At 37.3% G+C, this 19,901-nt stretch overlaps 1 protein-coding gene across 8 annotated transcripts in view; it reads right to left on the bottom strand.

The window, feature by feature from the left end:
- Positions 1 to 1,708: 1,708 nt before the first annotated feature.
- The window catches only part of Slco6d1 (solute carrier organic anion transporter family, member 6d1), a 208,321-nt gene continuing 190,128 nt past the window's right edge, over positions 1,709 to 19,901 (bottom strand). For 7 of the 8 annotated variants that reach the window (XM_087567136.1, XM_087567137.1, XM_087567139.1 and 4 more), the window contains 2 exons: positions 16,125 to 16,283; positions 1,709 to 1,862 (listed from right to left, as the gene is read on the bottom strand). In XM_087567136.1, the coding sequence (XP_087423262.1) occupies positions 16,141 to 16,283 (143 nt within the window). In that variant the 3' untranslated portion in view covers positions 1,709 to 1,862; positions 16,125 to 16,140. 8 annotated transcript variants of the gene reach the window in all.

The raw sequence follows: 19,901 nt of genomic DNA on the forward strand, positions 1-19,901 counted from the left end.
GCATGTTCCCAGATTCCGGGAATTCTTTTCTTTGCCCCTTAAATCTCTCAATATGAGTAGTAGATAAATAGGCATGGTACCATGCATGGCTTTACATAGATTGTAGTAATCCAAAGATAGGTCCACATCCTTGGGTGACAAGACACACACACCACATTGGGCTATTTTTTAAGGAATGCCATTTATTTGCTAATGTATTGTTAACATCAATACAAATATTTAACGTTATATTATATGATATCTTTATTTTGTATTTTGTACATCCTGACCACAGTATCCCCTAATTCTTACTTTCTCAATCCTTTCCCACATCTCTTCTCTCTTTCCCCTATCCAAATCCTCTTTTCTTTTCAGGAAAAGGAAGGCCTCCCATGGGTATCAACCAACCATGCCATGTCAAGTACAGTAAGACTAGGTACAGCTCCTCTTATTGAGGGTGGAAGAGGCAAAAGGATATGGTCTCAAAAGCAGTCCAAAGAGTCAGAGACAGCCCCTGATCCTACTGTTAGGAGTCCAAGCTATACAACTATAAAATATATGCAGAAGGCCTAAGTCAGTCTCATGCATGGAACCTTGTCATTCTTTCAACCTTTGTGAGCCCCACAGGCCCAGGTTTGCTGATTCTATGATTTTTCGAAATCTGCAAGTCTTCCTCCCCTCCCTCCACAAGATTCCATGAGCTCTGCCTAATGTCTGGTTGTGGTTCTCTGCATCTACATCCATCAGTTATAGGGGGAAGCCACTCAGATGACAGGGTAGGTACCAGTCTCTGAGTATAGAGGAATAACTTAAAGAATCATTTTCTATCCTAGGTCTCTAGGCTATCTAGCCTCTGGGTCTCGGTCTACCAGGCAGTGGCTGGGATAGTCTTCCTCTCATGACATGGTTCTCAACCTGGATGAGTCATTGGTTGGCCAAACCCTTATTTAATCTACTTTGAACCCAGCTCAGCTACCTCAGCACTGAGGTATACCACTCCTGAGATATACCCACCCAAATGATGCTCCACCTTGTGGTAACAAGGACATGTCCTCAATCATGTTAACTGGTGCTTTATTCATAATAGATTGCCAGAAATGGGCTATTTGAAAGACATACAAATTGGTTTTAAGGAAATGAGTTGCTGAGATTTATCTACACTTTTGACTTCTTTTTTATAAATGTCCTGAGTTAATTTATAAACCAGAACTTATGTTCTGATATAGCAAAAAGTTATTTTTAGTCTTCTACCTACATCCTAACTTATATGTTTTTATCATAATACTTGTTTTTCTTGAAGAGAGAAAAATAGGACCAAATACAGATTTAATATGACCATAATGTAGTATATCCATTACATGTACACTCAAAGAGAATCTGAGTATTATTTTTAACATTATCTAGCTCTGTATAAGTATTCAAATCATGTAGTTTCAAGATTATTTTAATAGTCATAATAATTATAAATTTAAAAACTAATTCTTACTGGAATCTAAACTATGCACACAGAATACTATTTTTAATGCTATTCCAGAGCTAGCAAATGTCTTAGTGGGTAAGAGTGCTTGTCCATAGAGATGAAAACCTTAGCTCTGTGCCAACAGCCCACAAGCTGGTATGAGAAAACTGACTCCTGAGAACTGCTCAGGCATGACTTATAAGAACAAGACACACTGCCCCCTCAGAAAACTAAGAAAAAGTGCTAGTACATAAAACATGATTAGAAATATTTCATACAAATATTTTATTATGAAAATAAAGATCCACATAGATACTTTAATGGTAGTTATTTCTTCTGAAATTATAGCACAGCTGCATCTTACAAAATCTTCAAAGGAAAGACTGCTGTCCTTAGAACTCAGAAACTCACAGATTCTCCACTCCTACAGAAGTAAACCCAAAAGAATTAGTCAATTTTCAAATAAAACTAGTGTGATGGTTTGAGTGTGCTCAGCCCAGCAAGTAGCACTGTTATGGCGTGTGGCCTTGTTGGAGTGACTGTGTCACTGCTGGTATGGGTTTTAATAACCTAGTCCTAACTGCTTGGAAGCCAATCTTCTCCTGTCTACCTTTGAATGAAGATGTACAATTCTCACCACGTCCAGCCTCATATCTGCCTGGATGTTGCCATGCTCTTGTCTTGATAATAATAAACTGAACCTCTGAACCTGTAAGCCTGCCCCAGTTAAATGTTGTCCTTATAACAGTTGCCTTGTTCACAGTATCTATTCACAGCAATAAACCCTAACTATAACAACTAGTATATAAATATTCATGTTGCACGTTCAATTTAAAGAGTGTGAGTATAATGGATATTCCTTGCTTTACACTTCCTTCTCTGTGCCCTAGGTATGGACAGAGCCACCCTTCCATGCAAGGAGACATTTCCATGCAAGAGTGCCAATCCTCCCAGAGAAAGAAATAGCAAGGAAAACTGGATTATGAGTTTATGCTCCAGAAAATCAGTTTCTGTAGTACTTTAAAAGATAAAAATAATGTGAGTGATATATAAAATATTAAAATTTCTTTAGAGGAATGTTTTAGTTCAAGGATAATTACATACATTGATTGACATTGATACTCTTTTCAATGCAAATGTTTCATTACAAGAAGTCATGGTAATTAAATATAATCTGTGATTAAGTGTAAATATAAGAATAAAGGAAAATAGATAATTAACTCAGGTTATTAGGTATTCTTAATAAAATCCAGGTAAAAGTATAAAGTAGAGAAATATGAAACATGAAATTTCATGTCTTCTAAACTACAAAACAGCAAAAAACCATTCTTGTACATTTGAATGTGCATACACACACACACAAAGAGGAAAATAAAAAAATATAGAGGAAAAATAATTTTAAAAATAGACTATGTCCCATGCTCACGAGAATGGTCCAATACCCAAGCAGACATAGGGATCACTAATTGCCTGTGTTTCAGTATACAGCTACAAATATATACATACATACACAGACACAGAAACAAATACATATGCAAACACAACCCCCCACCCCCCACACACAAGCTAACCATCAACAGACACAGACACAAAAACACACGCACTACATGAAATGAGGTTGAGAATGGTATTTGAGAAGACATGAAATTAATTGGAGAAGATGTATGGTAAATATGATACTGTTATTTTATACATGGGTGAAACCCTCAAGAATAAAGAACACTTTAAATAGGCTCTAATGAATGGAGTTAATCCTGAATGGCTTATTACTATTAACAAATATGGGCAATTTAGGCTTAAACTGTGCATGTTTTCACATTCACATCTCAACTTCTTTTCAAGTCCTATATTCTTATTAACTGTATTAGGTGTTCTCTGATTCTGAAGATCCAGTTCCCCAATCTCATCCCCAGCACTACAGCAGAAAGCTCTTATTGACTTTTCCTGCCCCATGGAACCATCTCATCTGGATCCCACAAATCTTGGTCTGGTAAACTCACTCCCAAATCCTGTTAATGACTATCATAGTTCCCTACTCCAACATACATCCTCTGCTAACACAAAGCTCATTACTGTGAGAAAATGATGTAGAATACATGCACATATACGTTTCTCTGTTGGTTCCCTTGGATCATGTGCCCCAGGTTCATTCCTGTATCTGAAGCAGAACACCTGTGTGAGCCTTGCCTGTCATTGAACATCCATTTCCTGTGGATCTCATAAATCTTCAGCTTCTAAACTCTCCCCTCTAGAGGATGCTCTCTCCCAGCTCCCCGGACAAGCATGTACTCCTTACTAATCCAAGGGCTGTTTTGGCAGTAGCAACAGATAGATAAATGTGGATCATTTATACTTTTCCTTTTACTCTCCAAGAATAAATCCCCCAGGTTCATCCCCAGCTCCTTATTAGAGATGTTTCTGCAGCTTCCACCTTGATTCTGACCTCATCCCACACAGGTCACAAGGATTCTCTTTTCCAACAGTTCTTCACCAACTCTTTTAATATTCCAGCCTCTAACATTAGGAGGCATCCCCTATTTACCAGATCATCAAGCTACAGAAAGAGGTAAGCAAAGTGAAGACCTTCACTATGTCCTCCTATGCTTGAAACCTAATCCCTCAGCCTCATCACCACCTCTGCCACACAAACAACTGCTGCAGCTTTCCTTCCCACTCTGCACACATCACCTTTAGATCTAACACATCCTTTGTCCTCATAACTTCCTTTTCCCCATTGTTGCATTGTCCAACTCCAGCTGGTTCTCCCTCTTCACCCACAGACCACTCCTGCCAATAAATCAGAGTCTGCTATAGATCTGCTTTCTTCCTGTTCCTCTATTGCCTATCTACCTGTCTCATTCCCAGAGCTATAGCAGAAATTGTGAGGCAAACTCTCTTTACTCCTTGTTTCATTCCAAGCAGACAAAATAAACATATCCTGTTTGAACACTGTACACTCCTCTCTCACGTGTGAATCAAGTCAGATGTCTCGCCTATCTCCACTGCTAGGTGTCAGCTTCAATATTCAGAAACATATTTCATCTGGAAACACCCACCCCTTTGTCTACAACTTTGAGGTACAAAGATAATCCCCTACCAGGCAACATACAGGCACCATACTCTCTGAGAATCCAGAGCAGACAAAGAAACAAACCACACTCGTTGAAAATGAACCTGGAAATCAGCAATGAGACACATACTAATCCCAATCCAAGATGTCTCTATGCCAGCATGAGAACACAATAGTAGCCAGAGTAATATGTCTCCACTAGAAGCCATCTGTCATACTACAGAAGACCATGAATACCCCAACAGAGCTGAAGCACAAGAAAAAGACCTTAAGATACCCTTATAAATATGATAGAGTTCCTTCAATAGAAAGGAAATAAGTCATTTAGAGAGACCCAGGAAAATAAAAATAAACCTATTCAAGACCAGGAAGTAGAAATAGAACCACTTAAAGGAAAACCCACACTGGGAATTCTGGAATAAAAACTTAGGCACTTTAAAAAAAAGACTGTAGAAGCAGCCTTTGTTAAGATAATAAAAGAGATAGAATATAGATTCTCAGGTGTTGAATAAGAAATACAAGAAATGAGACATCAACCAAAGGAAATGATAAATCTAAAATAATTCCTTACACAAAGCATTCAGGAAATCTAGAACACTAAGAAAGATGAGACATAAAAATAATATGATGGAGGAGGGAGAAGAATCCAACCTCAAAGGACCAGAAAATGTTTGCAACAAAAATCATGGAAGAAGGGGTTGGGGATTTAGCTCAGTGGTAGAGCGCTTGCCTAGGAAGCGCAAGACCCTGGGTTCGATCCCCAGCTCCGAAAAAAAGAACCAAAAAAAAAATCATGGAAGAAAATTTTCCTAACCTAAAAAAGAAGGCCCTAATAGAGGCACAAAAGACATACAAGCACCAAAAGGAAAGACTCCTTGGCAGTAAACATACAAGAAAGAAAGGATATCAATAGCTACCTATTGACATATAAAGGTATAACTATTAGAATTAAGCTTTACTTCTCCATGGTGAAGCTAAAATCTAGAAGGGCATGAACAGATGTACTATAAACTACAAGATCACAGATGATAGCTGAGACTACTTTACCCATCAAACATGTCATTTGCAATAGAGAAAATAAGATGTTACATGAGAACACCCTATAAATCCAGCACAACAGAAGGTGCTGGTAGGAAAACTCCAAGCTAAGGAGGTTAACTATACCATGAAAATACAGGGATAAAAATGGGAAAGAAACCAAAGTTCTTTGGTTTCAGATGATATAATACTATTCATATGCTGCCCTAAAAATTCAACTGTTAACTCCTACACCTTACAAACACTTTCAGCAAAAAAGTTAGATAATAAAATAACTCTTAAAACAATATCTGTCCTATATTCAAATGACAAATGGACTTAGAAAGAAACTAGGAAGAAAACCTTTCACATAGCCTCAATTAATATAAATTATATTGGGGTAATTCTATTCAAGCAAATAAAAGACTTGGATGAGTCAAAATTCTTTAAAATAACATCAGACCAAAAGATCCTCTATGCTCATGAATAGATATGTAGTAAAAGTGTTCCTCCTAATAAGTAAACTCTAAAGATAAAAGTGAATTCCCCATCAAAATTCCAGACCAATTCTTTACAGACTTTGAATGACAGTTTTCAGATTTTATGTACACACACACACACACACACACACACACACACACACACACACAAACACACAAAACTGTATATCTAAAAGAATTAAAGAGCTGCTAGTGGTATTACAATTTCAAATTTCAGCAGGTACTACAGCTCATTAGGAATAAAAACCAATTGGCATTAGCATAAAGACAGACAAATTGCTAAATGTGAATGAAACTGAAGATCAAGACATAAAAGTACATTTCTATGGGCACCTGATTTGCAATAAAGAAGCAAGAAACACACACAGGAAACAAGATAGCATTTTCAATATAAAGTGGTACTCAAACTGGATGTTTGCATATAAAAGAATGAAAATACTTCCATATTTGACAGTCTGCACACAGCACAACTTCAAATGGACAAAGACATGAAAAACCAAAGCCATATACAACTAACCTGATAAATGAAGAAAGGAAATCAGGAATAGTCTTGAGCTCATTGGCACAAGTAAAAATTAAACAGAAAACAGATAATATGTGTGCTAAGATCCACAGCTAATAAACAGTTCTTGAAACTGAAATATTATGAAAAGCAAAGGACACCATCAGTGGGATGTATGTCAGCTTACACAATGGGAAAAGATTTTTCCAACTTCATATCCTATAGAGGAATAGAACTCAAAATTATAATTCAAGAAATTGTCAAAAACCAAATGATTCTATACATTTCAGATATACTCATAGAACTTTGTATAGAGAGAACGCAAATGCCTGGGAAACCAATGTTCACCATCCTTAGCCAGCAGACTAATGAAATTCAAAATGACTTTGATATTCCATTACACATTTCAGAATGACTAAGATCTCTAACCCAAGTGACAACTCTTGTGGCAATGACGTGGAGTAAGGGGAACATTCTTCTATTGCTGATGGGAGTGTAAACCTGTTCAGCCATTGTGGAAACCAATTTGGCATTTCCTTGGTAATTTGAGAATCAATCTACCTCAAGATCCAGCTACACCGCCTTGAGTACAGACCCAAAAGATGTTTCATCCTTACATAAAGACACAGGCTCAGCCATGCTCCTTACATCTTTATTCATACGAGCCAGAAAGTTGGAATAAAATAGATATTTCTCAAGTGAAGAATGGATAAAAAAATTTGTTCCCTCCACCCAACAGAATGTTACCATTTATTTAAAACAATAACAACATGGAGGGTAGAGAGATGGCTCAGTGGTTAAGGCTACTCACTGTACTTCAGAAAGTCCTCAGTTCAATTCCCAACACCCATAGAGCAGCTTACAACTGTCTGATGCTGCCCTCTGGTATGCTGATGTATATGCAGACAAAGTACCCATATTCATAAAATACGTTCATAAATACATCTTTAAATATGATGCCATGGAATTTTCAAGCAAATGGACTGACTAAATGAAAGCATCCTGAGTGAGATAACCCAGACCCAGAAAATTAAAAGTGATATAGATATTACCCATTGGATATATAATAACTAACGTACAACATGAATAACCAAAAACACTTAGTTAGGATTCCTATTTCTATGAAGACACAATGTGACCATAGTAACCCTTATAAAAGAAAACATTAATTGGCGCAGTCACACAGTTCAGAGCTGTAGTGTCCATTGTCATTATGGTGGGTAGTAAGTTCTCAAGGAAGCAGCATGGAGACATGTTGCTAGAGAGGCAGATGAGCATTCTACATCCTAATTAGCAGGCAGTGGAAAGAGAGTGACAGATGGCCTGGACTAAACATTTGAAACATCAGATCCCTACCCCAGTGACCCACTTTCTAGATCAATGCCATTCAAATTCCAAAAGTCCACAAAATGTGGGGATCTGAAAATAAAGTGGAGTAGAGATAGGGTTAAGGCAGTGAGTGCAGGGAGAAAGAGCTGGATTTGAGGGGGCATTTGAAACAAAGAATATGAAAATATAGAGCAGTGGAAAATCCCTAAAATAGAGGAAGGCAATCCAAGTCACATATTCTAATACTGGGGGAGACAGAGTCCCAACTTGTTATCTCTTATCTCAAAGAAGAGTGCAAAAACAAGAATGCACTACATTATATTGAGTTGTTGTCAGGTACATCTCATGGAAATCCACAAACCTTCAAGGCTGTTGTTAAATAATGTGTTTATATCCACAGACTAACGGGGGAGGGGAGCACATTGCCAAGGTCAACACCCACACAACTCATTGAACATAGAAAAGTCCAATGGGTGCCTTCTCATCTATATTCTAATGTCTTTGGTATGGGAAGGTGCTTTGTAACCTGTCAAAAGAGAAATGTAACCATCAAACCAACCACAAAACTTCTTTCCTACAATATGTCCTGTCTGCAAGATATGGTAAGACAGTGGTGTGAGAGTAACCAAGCAATGTGCGATTTGACTTAAGGACCATTCCATGAGACAGAGCTCATACCTGACACTGCTTTGTTGGCCAAGAACAAAAGAAATGATAGGCCTGGAACCCGGTGTAAAAAAATACTGCTTGCATTTAGAAAAAAATTATAAATAAAATAAATCCCAATGATATTCTGGTATATTCATAAATCAGTGCCTCATTTAGTCATCCACAGCAGATGGGAACCAGTACAGAAATCCACCAATAGACATTACTCAGAAAACAAGAGAGAGCTAAAGAGAGAGAGAGAGAGAGAGAGAGAGAGAGAGAGAGAGAGAGAGAGAGAGAGAGATATCTTGGAATACACAACTCTAAATAGGAAGTCTCCATAAAATCCAGAAACCCTAAGGAAGGGGACACCAAGACCAGAAAGGTACTGTGTATCATGTATCAACTGAAAAAGGTCTCATGAATTCATAGGGGCCTACATGGGTCTCCACCAGGTCCTCCACCAGGTGCTTATATTGTATCTTTCATCTTAATATTTTTATAAGATTTAGAGTGTGTGAAAAAGTAGGTCTCTCATTCTTGTGCCTGTTCATTTTCCTTCGCTTGGTTTGCCTTGTCCAACATCAATGCAATGGATATTTCTTTTATCTTACTGTGCTTTATTTTGACATGTTTGCTTGTTATCTGCTAGAAGCCTGATCTTCTCTAAGGAGAGGCAGGAAGGGGAAGCATCTGGAGGCGAGGAGATACAGGGAAGTTGTGAAAGATAGAGAAAATGAAAAATAATCAGGATATATTTCTGAGAAAAAGAAAAATATCTACAACATGAAGTATTAACAAAACTGTATTTTCATCATATCTTCAGCAATATTAAAATAAAATTTTATCATCTTAATAAAAATTGTATGATAGCCTGTGGGGAAGAGAGGTGACCACCCAGGAGTGCAAACATCCTGAGACCACAAGACACACTGCCACCTCTGCACACCTCTGCCCACATCCCTGGTCCAAGAGGAATACAGGGATATAGGAACAGACAGCTGCTGGTACCTGCAGGTCTGGTCTATGCCCAGGAATGAACTAAACCAGCCAAACCGCTCCCTGCACCCAAATCCTGTGGGGGAGAGAGCTGAAACCTCAGAAGTGTGAATACTCCTGAGAAGTCAGAGGAGAATACCCTCTGCACACAGTCCAGACCCAAGAGGGAATAGCATAGAGCCAACTGTGTCCGCTGGGTGCAAGGACCTACTAGCAATCAGGGGCAGGACCCTTTGATTCATGCCCATGCCTAGAGCTCAAAGACAGTCTCCAGGTGTGCCAACATATCTGAAATCAGAGCACCTGTTGTCAGGAAAGACTGAAAGGAAAGAACTGAAAGAAACAGTTCTACATGAGTGCTGACACAGAGACCTATAGCAGGGTCAAGTCACTCTCATAAACAGCAAGACAAGCAAATACCAGAGACAACCCACTGTCTAGAGGCAAGTGCAGGAACCTAAGCAACAGAAACCAAGTCTACTTGGCACCATCAGAGCCCAGTTCTCCCACCAAAGAAAATACTGGATATCCAAACACACCAGAAAAGCAAGACTTAGATTTATAATCACGTTTGTTTGATAATAATGGAGGATTTTAAGAAAGACATAAAGAACTCACTTAAAGAAATGCAGGAAAACACAAGTAAACAAACAGAAGCCCTTAGAGAGGAAACACAAAAATCCCTGAAAGAATGACAGGAAAACACAACCAAACAGGAGGGCGAATTGAAAATGGGAGTAGAAACAATAAAGAAAACTCATTGGGAGACAATCCTGAATATAGAAAACCTAAGGAAGAGACAAGGAGCTGTAGATATAAGCATCACCAACAGAATCTCAGGGGCAGAATATACCATAGAAAACATCGACACAATTGTCAAAGATCATGTAAAACACAAAAAGCTCCTGGCCCAAAACATACAAGAAATCCAGGACACAATGATAATATCAAACCTAAGGATAATAGTTATAAAAGTAAGTGAAGACTTCCAACTTAAAGGGCCAGTAAATATATTCAACAAAATTATAGAAGAAAACATCCCTAACTTAAAGAAAGAGATGCCCATGAACATGCAAGAAGCCTACAGAACTCCACATAGTTTGGAAGAGAAGAGAAATTCCTCCTGTCACATAATAGTTAAAATACCAAATGCAAAAAACAAAGAAAGAATATTAAAACCAGTAAGGGAAAAAGGTCAAGTGACATATAAAGTCAGACCTATAAGAATTACACCAGATTTCTCACCAGAGACTATGAAGGCCAGAAGATCCTGGATAGATGTCATACAGACCTTAAGAGAACACAAATTCCAGCCCAAGTTACTGTATACAGCAAAACTCTCAATTGACTTAGATGGAGAAACCAAGATATTCCATGTCCAAACCAAATTTACACAATATCTTTCTACAAATTCAGCCTACAAAGAATAATATATGGAAAACTCCAACACAAGGAGAGAAACTTTATCATACAGAAAGCAAGAATATAATTTCCTTGCAATGAAACCTAAAGAGAGACAAACAAACATAATTCCACCTCCAACAATGAAAATAACAGGAAGCAACAATCACTATTCTTTAATATCTCTCAACATCAACATATTCAATTTCCCAATAAAAAGACATAGATTAACAGACTGGATACTTAGAGGACCCAGCATTTTGCTGCATGCAGGAAACACACCTCAGAGACAAAGACAGAAACTACCTCAGAGTAAATGGCATGAAAAAAACTTTCCAAGCAAATGGCTTGAAGAAACAAGCTGGAGTTGCATTCTAATATCAAATAAAATTGACTTTCAACCAAAAGTCATTAAAAATGATAAGGAAGGACACTTCATATTCATCAAAAGAAAAATCCACCAAGATGAACTCTCAATCCTATATATCTATGCTCCAAATGCAAGGGCACCTACATTCATAAAAGAAACTTACAAAAGCTCAAAGCACACATTGCACCTCACATGATAATAGTAGGAGATTTCAACACCCCACAATAGACAGATTAAAGAAACAAAAATTAAACGGAGACATAGAGAAACTAACAGAAGTTATGAACCAAATGGATCTAACAGATATTTATAGAACATCCTAAATCAAAAGGATATACCTTCTTCTCAGCATCTCATGGAACCTTCTCCAAAACTAACCATATAATCTGTCACAAAACAGGCCTCAAAAGATACAGGAAGATAGAAATAATCACATTCATCCTATCAGATCACCACACACTAAGACTGGTCTTCAATAACAACAATAATGACAGAAAGCCCACATATACATGGAAGATGAAAATGCTCTACTCAATGACAACTTGGTCAAGGAAGAAATAAAGAAATTAAAGACTTCTTAGAATCTAATGAAAATGAAGATACAACATTCCCAAACTTATGGGACACAATGAAAGCAGTACCAAGAGGAAAATTCATAGCTGAGTGACTGCAAAAAGAAACAGGAGAGAGCATATGTCAGCAGCTTGACAGCACACCTAAAAGCTCAAGAACAAAAAGAAATAAATAAACCCAAGAGGAGGAGAAGGCAGGAAATAATCAAACTCAGGGCTGAAAGCAATGAAGTAGAAACAAAAAGGATTATATAAAGAATCAACAAAACCAGGAGTTGGTTCTTTGAGAAAATCAACAAGATAAACCCTTAGCCAGACTAACCAGAGGTCACAGAGAGTGTATTCAAATTAACAAAATCAGAAATGAAAAGGGAGAATCTGAAGAAATTAAAAAAACCATCAGATCCTACTACAAAAGTTTATATTCAACATAATTGGAAAACCTGGAAGAAATGGACAATTTTCTAGACAGATACCAGGTACCAAAATTAAATCAGGAACAAATAGACTACCTAAAGAACCCCATAATTCCTAAAGAAATAGAAACAGTTATTAAAAGTCTGTCAAACAAAAAGAGCTCAAGATCATATGGGTTTAGAGAATTCTATCAGACCTTCCTAGAAGACCACATACCATTACTGTCCAAACTGTTCCACGAAATAGAAACAGACAGAGCACTACCAGATTCCTTCTATGAAGCCACAATTACTCTTCTACTGAAACCACACAAAGAACCAACCAAAACAAAGAACTTTAGACCAATTTCCCTTATGAATATCAATGCAAAAACACTCAATAAAATTCTTGCAAACTGAATCCAAAACCACATCAAAAAGATCATCCATCATGATCAAGTAGGCATCCCAGGGATGCAGGCATGGTTTAATATATGAAAATCCACCAATGTAATCCACTATGTAAACAAACTAAAAAATAAGACCCAGATGATTATTTCATTAGATGCTGCGATAATAATAAAAGTCATGGAAAAATCAGGAATTCAAGGCCCATATCTAAACTTAGTAAAAGCAATATACAGCAAACCAGTAGCTAGCTGTTAACTAAATGGAGAGAAACTTGAAGCAATCCCACTAAAATCAGGGACTACACAAGGCTGCCCACTCTCTCCCTACTGATTCAGTAAAGTTATTGAAGTCCTAGCCAGAGCAATCAGACAATGAAAGGAGGTCAAAAGGATACATTTGGAAGAGAAGCCATCAAAATATCACTATTTGCACATATTATGATAGTGTACTTAAGTGACCCCAAAAGTTCCACCAGAGAACTACTTAACCTGATAAACAACTTCAGCAAAGTGTTGGGGTATAAAATTAACTCAAACAAATCAGTAGCCTTCCTCTACTCAACGGAAAACAGACTGAGAAAGAAATTAGGGAAATGACACCCTTCACAATAGTCCCAAATAATATAAAATAGCTGGGTGTGATTTTAACCAAGCAATTGGAAGATCTGTACAACAAGAACTTCAAGTCTCTGAAGAAAGAAATTGAGGAAGATTTCAGAAGATGGAAAGAACTCCCATGCTCATGGATTGGCTGGATTAATATAGTAAAGATGGCCATTTTGCCAAAAACAATATACAGATTCATTGTAATCCCCATCAAATTCCAACTAAATTCTTTATAGAGATAGAAAGATCAATTTGCAAATTCATTTGGAATAACAAAAAACCAAGGATAGTGAAAACTATACTCAACAATAAAAGAACTTCTTGGGGAATCACCATCCCTGACTTCAAGCAGAATTACAGAGCAATAGTGATAAAAACTGCATGGTATTGGTACAGAGACAGACAGATAGACCAATGGAATAGAATTGAAGACCCAGAAATGAACCCACACACCTATGGTCACTTAATTTTTGACAAAGGAGCCAAAACCATCCAATGGAAAAAAGATAGCATTTTCAGCAAATGGTGCTGGTTCAACTGGTTGTTAGTATGTAGAAGAATGCAAATTGATTCATTCTTAACACCATGTACAAACCTTAAGTCCAAGTGGATCAAGGACCTCCACATCAAACCAGATACACTCAAACTAATAGAAGGAAAAGTGGAGAAGAGTCATGGGCACTAGGGAAAATTTGCTGAACAAAACACCCATGGCTTATGCTCTGAGATCAAGACTGGACAAATGGGACCTCATAAAACTTCAAAGCTTCTGCAAGGCAAAAGACACTGACATTAGGACAAAACAGCAACCAACAGATTGGGAAAAGATTTTTACCAATCTTACATCTGATAGAGGGCTAATATCCAAAATATACAAAGAACTCAAGAAGTTAGACTCCAGAGAGCCAAATAACCCTATTAAGAAATGGGGTACAGAGTTAAACAAAATATTCTCAGCTGAGAATTATCGAATGGTCAAAAAACACCTGAAGAAATATTCAACATCCTTAGTCATCAGGGAAATGCAAATCAAAACAACCCTGAGATTCCATCTCACAGGAGTCAGAATGGCTAAGATAAAAACTCAGGTGACTGCAGATGCTGGCGAGGATGTAGAGAAAGAGGAACACTCCTCCATTGGTGGTGGGATTGCAAACTGGGACAGCCACTCTGGAAATCAGTCTGAAGGTTCCTCAGAAAATTGGACATTTCAATACCTGAGGACCCAGCTTGGGCCTGGATAGCTCAAAGTGGCTACATGACTCTTGGCCACACATACTCCACGAGAGCCTCTCCCATGTATTTAAGGCACAGGAAGAAAAGACCAAGTAGTAAACACCCGGTGTCTCCACTGCATGACCTCTGCTGAGCCCAGCTGATGCATGTGGAACCGACACACCTTGACCACACCTGGGTGGTGGTCAATTTACTTCTGCCTTTTGCTTCCTCAGCCTTTATCCTTGTGATTTAGGCTGGTCTTCTCGGATTTCTCCCTAATTAATTCAGGTCTCCTAGTTGGTCTTTTGTTACCGAAGTCACAAAGTCACAGCCAGGGTTTCCCTCTGTGCTTCCCAGATATTTTCTACCTGGGGAACTTGGGTATATAAGTGGTGAATAAAGCTACAGGGAGTTTCTCTCACTTCCTCTCCTGGCTTGACACGAATAACCTGCGTGTGTGTGCTTCTTTCATCCCGAAGGCTTTCGCTCAATTCTCCGTACGAGGTCGGTGCTGGTGCCAACACTGTCATATACCCAAAAGATGCTCCAACATACAACAAAGTCACATGCTCCATTATGTTCATAGCAGCCTTATTTATAATAAATGGAAGCTAGAAAGAACCCAGATGCCCTTCATCAGAGTACTGGATTCAAAAAATATGGTACATCTACACAATGGAGGACTACTCAGCTATCAAAAACAATGAAATGAAATTCATGGGCAAATGGAATGAACTAGAAAATATCATGCTCAGTGTGGTAACCCAATCACAAAAAAACACACTTGGTATGTACTCGTTGATAATTGGATATTAGCCCAAAATTTCAAATTACCCAAGATGCAATCCACAGACCACAGGAAACTCAAAAAGAAGGATGACCAAAATGTGGATGCTCCCACCCTTCTTAAAAGGGGAAAAATTATCCAAATGAGGGGATATGGAGGCAAAGTTTAGAGCAGCGACTGACGGAATGGCCATTCAGAGCCCGCCTCACATATGGCCCATATATACACAGCCACCAAAACGAGATAAGATTGATGAAGCTAAAAAATGCACGCTGAAAGGGACTGAATATAGATCTCTCCTGAGAGACACATCCAGAGCATGTCCAATGCAGAGGTCAATGCTAACACAAACCAATGAACTGAGAATAGGACCCCCTTGGGTGGAATTAGAAGGAGTATTGAAAGAGCTGAAGGAGCTCACAACCCCATAAAAACAACAATGCCAACCAACCAGAGTTTCCAGGGACTAAACCACTACTCAAAGACTGTACACAGACTGACCCAGGGCTCCAACTGCATGTGTAGCAGAGAATAGCCTTATGGGGGCACCAGGGGAAGGGAAAGCCCTTGGTCCTGCCAAGGTTGGACCCCCAGTGCAGGGGAATATGGGGGGGGGACAATAAGGAGGATGTATAGGGAGATAACCTGTATAGGGGAGGGGGAGGGGAGGGAATGGTGCTTATTGACAGGAAACCGAGAAGGGGAATAAAATTTGAAATGTAAGTGAAGAAATATATCTAATACAAATTTTAAAATTTTTTATGATAATATGAAGCATATTTTAATGTAACTGTTCACTATTACTGCTTTAAAATTATCAGTATGATATTCCAGTGACAAAGAGAAAGCAAACCAGCCTTACCCAATGGAGAAATCAGTTAGAAATCAAGCTTTTTTTTTTCTTTTTCTTTTTCATCCTTTACATGTATAGGCAAACTTTTATTCTTTTCCTTTACCACATAATCATGTCGATAAATCCCATAAAGACAAAGCAGGCCTGTTGATATTTGCATGCTAATCCCTGAAGTTAAAAAAAATAGGAGTGTAACTATATCATATTTAACACTATTTTAATGAAAAATGCCTCTTTCCTAAATAAAACATATTGTTTACTTCCGGAGGTGTTAATTTCCCATTTACATGATTTTATAATCTTATGTCAAATTATGTATTTTAAAATGCTTACAAAATTTCCCATACTTATCAGATAAGTTCCAAAAAGTAATCTTCTATTAATTCACAAACTATGTTAATTTGAAAGTACACAAATTATATTTTCAAAATATACATAACATTAAGAACAGAAACAAGCTTTAAGTTTTATTTAGCTTAATTGTTCAAAATATTGATTGCTTTCCACACATATATACTAATATAGTTGTTTTATACTTTTAATTTTTTCTCATTTCTGAAAATTACAAATATTATATAAAATTAATTAAACTTCACAAATGCAATACCTTGTTAGAATCCAAATGTTGTAGAAAAATGAGTGGAGTTAACTGTGATAGTTAATAGTTTAGCTCCTGGGAGCTGTTGGGGAGGCAGGGGATGGTTGGTTGATATTGTAGTTCTTCCTATGGGGTGGCAAAACCTTTCAGCTCCTTCAGTGCTTATCTAACTCTTCCACTGGTGTCCCGTCCTCAGTCTTATGGAAAGCTGCAAGCATCTTATTCTGTATCATTAAGGTCCTCTAGGACACATCCATATCAGGTTCCTGTCAGCAAGCACTTCTTGGCATCAGCAATAGTGACTGAGTTCAGGGACTGCATTTGGGATGGTTGTCCAGGTGGGGCAGTATCTGGATAGCCTTTCCATTGGTGTCTGCTCCACTCATTGTCCCTGTATTAACTCTCATGATTATTTTGTTTCCCCTTCTAAGTAGGACTGAAGCATCCACATTTTGGTCTTCCTTCTTCTTGAATTTCATATAGTCTATGAATAATATCTTGGATATTCCAACTTTGGGGCTAATATCCATTTATCAGTGAGTGCATACCATGTATGCTCTTTGTGACTGGGTTACCTCACTCAGGATGATATTTTCAAGTTCCATCCATTTGTCTAAGAATTTCATGAAGTCATTGTTTTTAATAGTCATTGTTCCCAACAACATGTGGGTTTTTTTACAGCTTCTAGTTATTATAAAGCTGCTATGAACTGGTGTGAGGAGGAATCTCAGGGTTCTTTTGATTTGCATTTCCCTGATGACTAATGTTGTTGAACATTTCTCTAGGTGCTTCATGGCCATTTGATATTCTTCAGTTGAGAATTCTTTGTTTACCTCTGTAGCCCATTTTTAAAAGGGTTATTTGATTCTCTGGAGTCTAATTTATTGAGTTCTTTGTATATTTTGGATGTTAGCCTTCTATCAGATGAAGCATTGGTAAAAATGTTTTCCAAATCTGTTGGTTGACACTTTGTCCTACTGACAGTATTATTTGCCTCACAGATTTGCAATTTTAAGAGGTGTTCTTGATTCTTAATCTTAGACCATAAGCCATTGTTCAGGAAATTTTCCCTGTGCCTATGTGTTCAAGGTTCTTCCCTACTTTCTCTTCCATTATTTTCAGTATATCTGGTTTTATGTGGAGGTCTTTGGACTTGACTTTGTACAAGGAGATAAAAATTGGTCAATTTCATTCTTCTACATGCCTACCTCCAGCTGAACCAGCACCAGTTGTTGAAAATGCTGTCTTTTCCCCATTGGATGCATTTAGCTACTTTGTCAAATGTTAAGTGACCATAGGTGTGTAGGTTTATTTCTGGATCTTCAATTCTATTCCTTTGATCTGCCTGCCTGTTTCTTTATCAGTAATGCAGTTTTTATGACATTTGTAATATAGCTTGAGCCCAAGGATGGTGCTTCCCCCAGAAGTTCATTTATTGTTGACAATAGTTTTGCTATATTGTGTTTTTTGTTGTACCAAATAAAACACTGACCTGGAATGATTGCAAAGAACAAAGAGAGCAAAGAAATACCAAGAAATGGGCTTAATATTGAGAGGGCAATATTCAAACAACGAAACAGTAATGACACACTGTGATCAACCCTGGCTGGTTTTATTCAGAATTCTACACTAGTAATGACTAGAAAAATTTAAACTCTGGTCAGGAAAGAGCAAAACCATGTATGGAAGAACAACACATTAGTGTGGTCCAGTAAGCACTTGCTAATGATGTTAGTGTAACTCTGTAGGACTGTCCAGTTCTGGATCAGAATAATGAAATACAGGCTACAGAATAATCTTTACAGGGATATTTTAGAATCCTTGGAACTACAACTTTAGGATTATTATATTTTATATTTGGAGAATGCCATAGATCTTGGAGGACAGGGATGGGTTGCTGCAGATTGGATATTTATGTAATGGAAACATAAGTGTATTGTATTAATAATGCACTGTTGAAGAGTCTTATAAGATGTATGGCATAGAAGGAGACTCATAGGGAACCCTACAGATATGGATTTTTCCAAGTCATTAACCTTGATTACTTCCCATCACAGAGATAAGCCTAAGCTCTAGATTTCTAGCTTCCTATCTCACAGTGTGGTAATTCTCTGAAAGACAGGTATTATGTTGAGGACTATGATCTGATGTGGCAAAAACATCCAATAGAATTTGTAATCCTAGTTGAGATTTTAAACTTCAAGACTATAGACTATATAAATTTCATTATAAAATAACAAGACTCAACTATATTTAGAGCATTGAAAATGGAATATTAATATACACAATATCTATTAGATTTATCCGTATTTTCAAAAGAGGTATTTTTCCTACTTTTGGGATCAGAATAGATTCTCACATTTAATGACATATGGCCACTATCTATTCATCACTTTGTGAGATTACTGTGCATTCTTTGTGACATTTCTGGATGGTGACCAAAAACTCCTATCTTTTCTTCACTACCTCATATTCTCCTTGCTTTGAGTTTCCTTGACTGGATAATTTGAAATGATGTGCCTTCTGACTTATCAGAATTTTTTTGTGCTTATGTGAGCCAGCCACTGAAATTATAATTTATTACCTCAGCCCCTGTGTTTTTTTCTGATTTTTTTCTTTCTGTTGAAAGAAAAGTTCTTTTTCATATTCTCTTTTCTGATTGTGTTCTCTTGTTTATGTCTATATAGTAGACATATCCCAGTGGAGTATATTCCAAATTATACATAGCACTAACTCTATGCATTAACATAAACATACACACATACAACATTACTTTCTGTTTCAATGTGCTGACACCAATTAAACTAAAACACATTAACAGTGTCTTTTATGCACAAATATTTTATCAAATTTAAGCATTCATTTGAGTGAAGTCCATCATTCTTAAAATCGTAGATAAAATATCTGAATTAACATGAATCTCTTTTTCCTTCTTCATTGTTTCTTAGCAGACTTGTTGTCAGTCTTGATCCAATATTTTTTCATGAAGCTATTATGTTTATTTGTATTTTGTTTAAAAGAAGCATTCAGGGAAACCTCTTTACCTTGTCTGGACATCATGTCTCTCATATATTTGAGAGATTTTCAATAAATAAAAATAGCAAAATTTATGTCTTGTCTTATCAAAAATGAGAACATTCTTGTTTAGACTTCAAAGGGATAAAAGTGTTTTAATTATATGATTTACA

This window comes from Rattus norvegicus, chromosome 9, assembly GCF_021556685.1.
Source record: "Rattus norvegicus strain SHRSP/BbbUtx chromosome 9, alternate assembly SHRSP_T2T, whole genome shotgun sequence".
Lineage (NCBI taxonomy): Eukaryota > Metazoa > Chordata > Mammalia > Rodentia > Muridae > Rattus > Rattus norvegicus.